The sequence below is a fragment of the Chiloscyllium plagiosum genome, chromosome 17 (assembly GCF_004010195.1).
Source record: "Chiloscyllium plagiosum isolate BGI_BamShark_2017 chromosome 17, ASM401019v2, whole genome shotgun sequence".
In the NCBI taxonomy this organism is placed as follows: domain Eukaryota; kingdom Metazoa; phylum Chordata; class Chondrichthyes; order Orectolobiformes; family Hemiscylliidae; genus Chiloscyllium; species Chiloscyllium plagiosum.
The window spans coordinates 66,223,625-66,232,081 of NC_057726.1; the positions used below are offsets into that span (position 1 = coordinate 66,223,625).

The following is an 8,457-nucleotide window of genomic DNA, read 5'->3' on the forward strand; positions in this document are numbered from 1 at the left end:
GTAAACAAGCTACCTCTGACATCTGTCCTATATCTATCAGTCCTCAATTTAAAGCTATGTCCCCTCATGCTAGCCCTCAACATTTGAGGAAAACGGCTCTCACTGTCCACCCTATCTAACCCTCCGATTATCTTATATGTCTCAATTAAGTCACCTCTCAACCTTCTTCTCTCTAATGAAAACAGCCTCAAGTCTCTAAACCTTTCCTCATAAGGCCTTCCCTCTATACCAGACAACATCCTAGTAAATCGCCTCTGAACCTTTTCCAAAGCTTCCTCATCCTTCCTATAAAGTGGTGACCAGAACTGTAGGCAATACTCCAGGTGCAGCTGCACCAGACTTTTGTGTAGCTGCAACATGATTTCAGTAATGGTGACTATGAAACTATAATTGTTTTTACAACAACCCATCTATCTCACTTTAGGGAAGGAAATCTGCCCTCTGTACCTTGTCTAATCTCTACGTGACTCCAGACCCTGGATGCCATCCAAAATGGCCAAGCAAGCCGTTCGGTTTTAATGGTAATTAGGGAGGGGCAACAAGTGCTGGCCTTGCCAGTGATGCCCATGCCATATGAAAATAAAAAACTAGGGTTAATTTTGCATAAACATTAACGGTCACCCATGAGCTAGACTAAATTACCAACGGTGAAATGACACCTCTGGATTGTCCCTTTAAACCGCCCTCTATTATAAATCTCCCATAAAACATTTAAAAAGTGTCAGATTAATTATACTTGACATTGAGCTTCGATTTAGTTGAAAGTAAGCACTGTCCAAACACCAGAAGGGTGCCTCTAGCCACATTTTAATCAACCCTTGGGTACCAGTCTGGCTCTGCATGCCTGACATCATTAAGGAGGATTAGAATGTTTGTGTAGTTATTTCCTTTGAAATTCCATTGCTAAGAAATTTCAAAAACACCTCGGGTGAACATACTTGAGAGCAGTATTCAAGCCTGACACAGGGTTCTAATGAACAGAAAAAAACAAGGTCTTGTCTCCTTCTCAGGGGAGCACTAATTTTTTTTTAGAATCCCTACATTGTGGAAACAAGCCCTTCGGCCCAACAAATCCACAACAACCCTCCAAAGAGTATCCCACCCAAGCCCATTCCCCATTACTCTACATTCACCCCTGACTAATCCACCTAACCTACACATCCCTGAACGCTATGGACAATTTAGCACAGCTAATTCACCTAACCTGCGCACCTTTGGATTGTGGGAGGAAGCCAGAACACCCAGAGGAAACCCATGCAATCACAGGGAGAATGACACTATTCAGCAAAGAGCAGGGTCTGGACAATATTGATCCCTCCATTAACATGATTAAAATGGATTAAATGGCCATTATTGCCTTGAAGCTTTGTATGCCCAAATTGGCTGCTACATCTTCTATATCAGTGCTCACATTTGTGGGTGGCACGGTGGCACAGTGGTTAGCACTGCTGCCTCACAGCGCTAGAGACCCGGGTTCAATTCTGCCTCAGGCGACTGACTGTGTGGAGTTTGCACGTTCTCCCCGTGTCTGCGTGGGTTTCCTCCGGGTGCTCCTGTTTCCTCCCACAGTCCAAAGATGTTCAGGTCAGGTGAATTGGCCATACTAAATTGCCCGTAGTGTTAGGTAAGGGGTAAATGTAGGGGTATGGGTGGGTTGCGCTTCGGCGGGGCGGTGTGGACTTGTTGGGCCGAAGGGCCTGTTTCCACACTGTAAGTAATCTAATCTAATCTAATCTAATCTAATTAAAAAGAAAAGTGCTCTGGAACTTCCTGAGGTTGTGACAAATACTTAAAAGATTTTACTTTTTTGGAATAAGCGCTTTAAGCACTCTCTCTCAGAAAGTAGCTTTTCCTTTCTTTTTTGCTAACTTCACAATCATACGTGATGTACTCCCAGAAACAGTCCATCCAGTTCAAAACCAATTAGGGGACAGGAAGGGGGTTGGATCAATAAAATAAAACTGCTTAAACTCTCAATTTTTCTCTTAAAACAGTGTAATTCCTGAAACTCTATTTCCCTCTTCATACAGGAGACTCTTAAACAGGAAATAAAACCTCAAAGCAAACACAGTCAGAAGTTGCTGGAAAAGCTCGGCAGGTCCAGCAGCATCTGTGAAGGGAAATTAAAATCAACGTTTCGGGTCTGGTGACCCTTCCTTTGAACTGATGCCAGCTAGGAAAATGTGGTTTATATGCAGAATATAGGGTGGGGGAGTGGGTAAAGAGTAAACGAGAGGTAGGGATAGAGCCCAAAGAGAGAGGACAGTTGGACAGACAAAGGAGTTGACAACGATTTGGCTGGGAGGAGACTGCTAGTGGCTAACAATAGGTGAGTTTTTTCTTTCTTTTATTTGTTCCTTTGTTCTCTCATTCATTTAATCTTTCTTCCCTCTCCCATTGTTTTTTGTGCCTAAGAGTGAATTCATTCGCACATTCACATGAATGTGTTTGACCTCTCTCTCTATTTCTCAATCCTTAACCCTCATTGAGGAAGAAGATAAACTACTTGCACCATTCTTTCACAGATGCCCACACTTCCAACAATTGAACGTGCAAAGATTTCAAATTCTCCAAGATATACAAGCTAGAATTGAGGGAGTTAGAAAGCCACAAAGGGATCAGGTCCATGTTTTACTTCTCTTTCAAGGCATAGTGGGGAATCAAGGTTTATGCATTCCACTACCAAAGAGATTCACTGCAGTATCAATTGCATGTCTGTCCTCTTACAGAATAGACAGAACATCTCAGGAGGGAGGAGGCTGACTGAATCTTAGAGAAGGAATCCATTGGAATCACATGTGGATTCCTCTGCAGCCTTGGGCAAAGGCATTTGTCCTCCCCAGACAAGACAGATAACTTGGCCACAACCCTGCTAAACTGCCTCCTGCTCTCATTATCTTGGTTCCCCTCCATATTAGCATAGGAATGTGAATCCCCCATTGAGAACAGGCAAAACCCTTCTGTTTTAATCTATTCCCATCAACACGTGATCATGAAAAATACGATAATCAGTACCTGTAATCCATTCACTCGTTATCACAGAATATTGACATTCACTGGGCCTTGTAAAATTATAATTGCCCATCTTAAACAATGTAATGACAATCAACCATGTGATTTATAGACCTTTTGTATTATAGTCCTATAAAAATTACTGCCTTTGTGTGTAGAGCAGAGTCGTGGCGAAGTGTCATCGTAAGTATAACTTATGGGGACACTTTTGGGGACATTGAGAATCACTGACTGTCCAATAATAAAGCATCTACCGTTGTACTGAAACTTGTGTCATCCAGATTTGTGGAACACAACAGAATAACTAGCAAGCAAAATCTGATCTGACATTTTAGAGGCAGGGTAGTCAAATAAGCCCTATACTAGATTTCCTAACTAAGGAGATGGTGAAGCAGTTAGTATCGAGTCACACAAAGGAAAATCAGATCTGTTTCGGATATTAATGTTCTGGGAAACAGTGTGCCAGTAACTTGAGACATAGTGTATGATAATGAGGTCACATTGTAGACTAATTATTAGAGACTGCCTGCTGTGATTAATCAACAGCTCTTATTATTGTTGTATCCTATCACCACCCAGGTGGTATAAGGCAAACCAGGGGAACTGGTGGGCTTTTTCCTGTTGCATTCCCTATCCTTGCGAATTTTTCAGAGAACAATCTCTGGGACACCTGCACAAACCAACCCAACCGCCCCGTGGCTGAACACTTTAACTCCCCCTCCCACTCCACCAAGGACATGCAGGTCCTTGGCCTCCTCCATCGCCAGACCATGGCAACACGACACCTGGAGGAAGAGCCCCTCATCTTCCACCTAGGAACCCTCCAACCACAGGGGATGAATGCACATTCCTATGCTAATTTCTCCACTTTCTCATTTCCCCTCCCTCCACCTTATCTCAGTCGCTTATGCCCGAAACGTCGATTCTCCTGCTCCTTTGATGCTGCCTGACCTACTGTGCTTTTCCAGAAACACATTTTTAAGCTTCTTTTTCCCTATCCTACACACTGAGATATGAAACTTAAAGGAAAAATTGCTTGAAACACACAGTAGTTGACAAAGTGAGATTCAGGAGGCCGTTTTGCACTCAAAAAAATCAAAGTTGTTTTCTCTCTCAGATGCTGATGAACCTGCCTTGCATTCCAACATTTTCACTTTTTATTTCAATTTCTTAATTTTTTCCATGGATTCAAGCTATTCCTTATCTCTATGAAACGTAACACCGGGAATTTGTAAAAAAAAAACAGTTAGAAAGGATCTCCCACCGAGAGATGTCCTTCACCTTCACAGCTTACCTCATGATGAAATCATGAGAGTTAATGTCTGCTCCGTAGTGAGAATGATGGAGGTTTCCGGAATTCCCCACCACTGCACAGCGCCGACAGCGCGAACGGTTCCAGGAGGTGTATGGATTCTCTCCGGGCACAGTGAGGAAGAGTTTAGGCAAGACATCCTTCAGGTCGTGTGGTTTGAACTGTGGCTGAAGCATCTGGAAGGTGCAGGGAAAGAAAAAGGTCACCATGTGATGAAAAAGTAAAGCAGACAGCAGGAGGGAAGCCAAATTAAGTGCTTCAGCAAGGGAAGAAATGCCACTCTGTTTATCAAACTATCTGACCCATTCAATTACCTCTCAGTGGACTTATTTAACTCACTTTTTCAGACATACAGGTTTCCATTGTAACAACAGGTGGCACAGTAGCTCAGTGGTTAGCACAGCGCCTCACAGCACCAGGGACCCGGGTTTGATTTCAGTCTCGGTGACTGTCTGCGTGGAGTTTGCACATTCTTCCTGTGTCTGCGTGGGTTTCCTTCGGGTGTTCCAGTTTCCTCCCACAGTCCAAAGAGGTGCAGGTTAGGTGAATTGGCCATGCTAAATTGCGTGCAGTGTTCTAGGATGTGTAGGTTATGTGAATTAGTCAGGGGAAATGTAGAGTAATAGGGTAGGGGAATGTGGGTTACTCTTCGGAGGGTTGGTGTGGACTTGTTGGGCCAAAGGGCCTGTTTCCACATTGTAGGGATTCTATGAACAGAAACATTATTGGCAAAAAACAAAAGAGCTATAAAGTGGAGAAACACACCTTTTGATTGCTTCTCTCAGCTAGTCCTAAAACAGGATGTCTGACTGCAGTTACAGTCGGACTATCAGGCATAGGTCCCCACCAGCCTGTGCATGGGGTTATGGTAACAAACAGTCAGACCCCTGACATGCACAGTTATTCAGTATCACAGCTACACAGCTCATCAACTGAAATTTGGATACTTGGCAGAAAATCTATACATGGGCTTATATATGGAATAATGGATTCCCAGGAGTGAGTTACAGTTTGGAATCTAATCAAGGGATTCAGATAGTTTGCACATTGAATAACAGATACCCAGGAGTGAGTTTCAGACTGGAATGTTATCGAGGGGTTTGGAGATTTATATATAGAATAATGGAAATCCAGGATTGAGTTACAGTCTTGGAATCTAAACGAGGAGTTCAGATGGTTTATATATAGAATAATGAATACCCAGGAATGAGTAACAGATTGGAATGTAATTGAGGGCTTCAGATAGTTTATGTATAGAATAAGGGATTCCTAAGGGTGAGTTACAGGCTGAAATATAAACGTGGGGCTTGGATGGTTTATATAGAATAATGGATACCCGGGAATGAGCTGAGAATAGAATCTAATTGAGGGGCTCAGATGGTTTGTGTGTAGAATTATGGATACCCAGGAGTGAATAAAAAATGGAATCTATTCGAGGAGGTCAGAGAATTTATGTATAGCATATTTGATACTCAGAAATGAATTACAGATTGGAATCTATTGGGGGGGGGGGTTCAGATTGTTTCTATATAGAATAATGGATACCCAGAAGTTAGTTACAGACTAGAACTTAATTTATGAAAAATGCCTACCTGTGAGTTAGTTAGGGACTGGAATCTTATTACATAGAAGGCAACAGAAATTATACCTGGAAAAAGGCTACTGGAGCTACCTGTCTGTTTTAACACCTATTCTCTGCATGAGCAGCAGTCCTAATCGTATTTGTCTATCCTTTTCCCTTATTTCATTTCGTTTATACTGTTTCCCTTCAAGCACCGACATAGTACTTTTTTACATGTTGTGGTTTGTGGTCCAATCACGAACTTTGGCTGTGTACTCTGTGGCCTTCCAACCCTATGGGAAAAGAACATTCCTGCTCTCTTCGTCTTAAAATGCTGGCGTTTTGGATAAGCAGAGACTTTATAACAATAATAGATCCCTGGAGTGAGTTACAGAATGGAGTACAATCATAAAAGTACCCACAAATGGCAAAAGAGGTCATGAAGTCTTTTCCATGGATCAATTTCAGTGAATCTTCATTTCAGTCTTTGCCCTCTAGAGCATTACCGATAGCCTCATAAATCCAATACACAGAAGAGGAAAGCACAAAGCAGCATAAACCCCTCCAATACCTGTACTATCATTCCATTGCACCCATTTGAACTCTGCTGACATCTCTAATCTCTATTAACTTGTTTGCAAACTTGGTAGCACCCTCCAGGATAGATTTGGTTTCTGTAAATTATTTAAAAACAAAGTTTCTACAAATCAATCTGTATTTCTACCTGACTCCAGGTGAATAAAGTGGGGATTAACAGGTGAAACACCCCAGATTGGCTCTAATGTACATTCTGTGCACAGAACAGATACATCTGCCATTGTAACTTCCACTCTTAAAGACAATGAAACGTGATTGAAATACCTTCACAGAGGACGGTATCCTGTCACCCTTTATTACACGTGTAGACTCCTTGACTCTAGTACTGCCTGTTCACAGCCAGCTCTCAGTCTGACATTCCTGTTAACAGGGAGAAAGTGAGGACTGCAGATGCTGGAGATCAGAGTCGAAAAGTGTGGTGCTGGAAAAGCACAGCCGGTCAGGCAGCATCTGAGGAGGAGAGTCGATGTTTCGAGCATAAGCTCTTCATCAGGAATGAGGAAGAGCTTCTGCTTAAAATGTCAACTCTCCTGCTCCTCAGATACTGCCTGACCAGCCGTGTCTTTCCAGTTCCACACTTTTCGATTCCTGTTAACAGCCCTAATCAGGGAACTCATATCCGAGGAGATCCACCTGGCTGACCTTGTTACAATCACTGCATCCCTCCCCCCACCAAATTCAAGGATGTAGGTCAGTCCTTTCTCTTGGAGAGCTATCTGGGATGTTTTAACACTGGGTCAAGTTCCTCCAAGTGAACATCCAATATGGGCGGTGTGTAACGGAGCCCGCCTCTTGCGCCAGGACCATCTTGGTAGAATTTCACTCTCTTCTTCCAGTGGCAGGGCATCGGGGTGACTACATCTGTCACGTCCATCTCTGATACCAAGGACTCGTCAATGCTTGATGTAAACGGTGAACCCACAGGTTCTGACAGCCTTTCTGCTTGTTCCCAGTAGCCCAAAGCAGGTTTTGCTCCCGCACTCATTTGTGAAATCATGGCTTTCATACAGTCCATGTGTTTGCTCAGGACCATCTCACCCAGCCAAAGTTTGTACATGACTGGTCCTGACCTCACGTCGACCATGCCTCTTACCCATGTGGGGCCATTCCCACGGTTCTTACACCAAACGTCATCCTCTGTATCAAACTGCCTCTCTCACTTGGTGGATCTTGTGTCCGGCATTGGCATTCCTGATGCCATTTGGCCCTCATCTCCTGCCCAAGTCCAGGAAGATCAGACTTAACCTGGTGTGGAGTCTTCTACCCATTAGCAACTCTGCCAGTGCTATCCCTGCATTGCACGTGAGTGGTCCTATAATCAAATAAAGTACCCTAACAGCTTGGTATCTAGTGAGGCTGTGGGTTGTTTCTTCAAAACTGCCTTCAAGATTTGAATTGTTCTGCCAGACCATTGGACAGTGGATGGTATAGAGCTGTCCTTATGTTTTGAATTCCATTCAACTTTAGGAATAGCCAAATTCCCTTCTGGTAAACAATGGCCCGTTATCTGTGACCAATACTTCAAAGAGTTTGTGTATTGCAAAAGATGCACACAGTTTTTCTATCGTCTTCCCTGTGCTTGACAAATGAACTCGAAATATGTCCAACCACTGTGAGTGGGCATCTGCAATGACTAAGGGCATTGAGCCCATGAAAGCATCTGCATAGTCGACATGTAACTGAGTCCAAGGTTTACCCAGGCATTCCTACAGATGTGGGGGAGCTGTTGATGTTAAATTTTGCCTTTGTTGGCACTCTGAGCACTGCCCTACCAACGTGGCTATGTCTGCATTCAAGCTTGGCCACCAGCCATAACGTCTTGCCAGCATTTTAATTTTGGAAACTCTTGGATGACCCTGGTGGAGTTCAGAGTTGAAAATGTGTTGCTGGAAAAGCGCAGCAGGTCAGGCAGCATCCAAGGAGCAGGAGAATCGACGTTTTGGGCATGAGCCCTTCTTCAGGAATGAGGAAAGTG

The 8,457-nt window shown here is 43.5% G+C and overlaps 1 protein-coding gene across 1 annotated transcript in view; it reads right to left on the bottom strand.

Annotated features, from left to right (window-relative positions):
* The window catches only part of st3gal2 (ST3 beta-galactoside alpha-2,3-sialyltransferase 2), a 123,371-nt gene that overhangs the window by 69,845 nt on the left and 45,069 nt on the right, over positions 1-8,457 (bottom strand). The window contains exon 2 of the mRNA XM_043707438.1: positions 4,307-4,500. Within this exon, the coding sequence (XP_043563373.1) occupies positions 4,307-4,500 (194 nt within the window). The remainder of the gene's footprint in view (positions 1-4,306; positions 4,501-8,457) is intronic.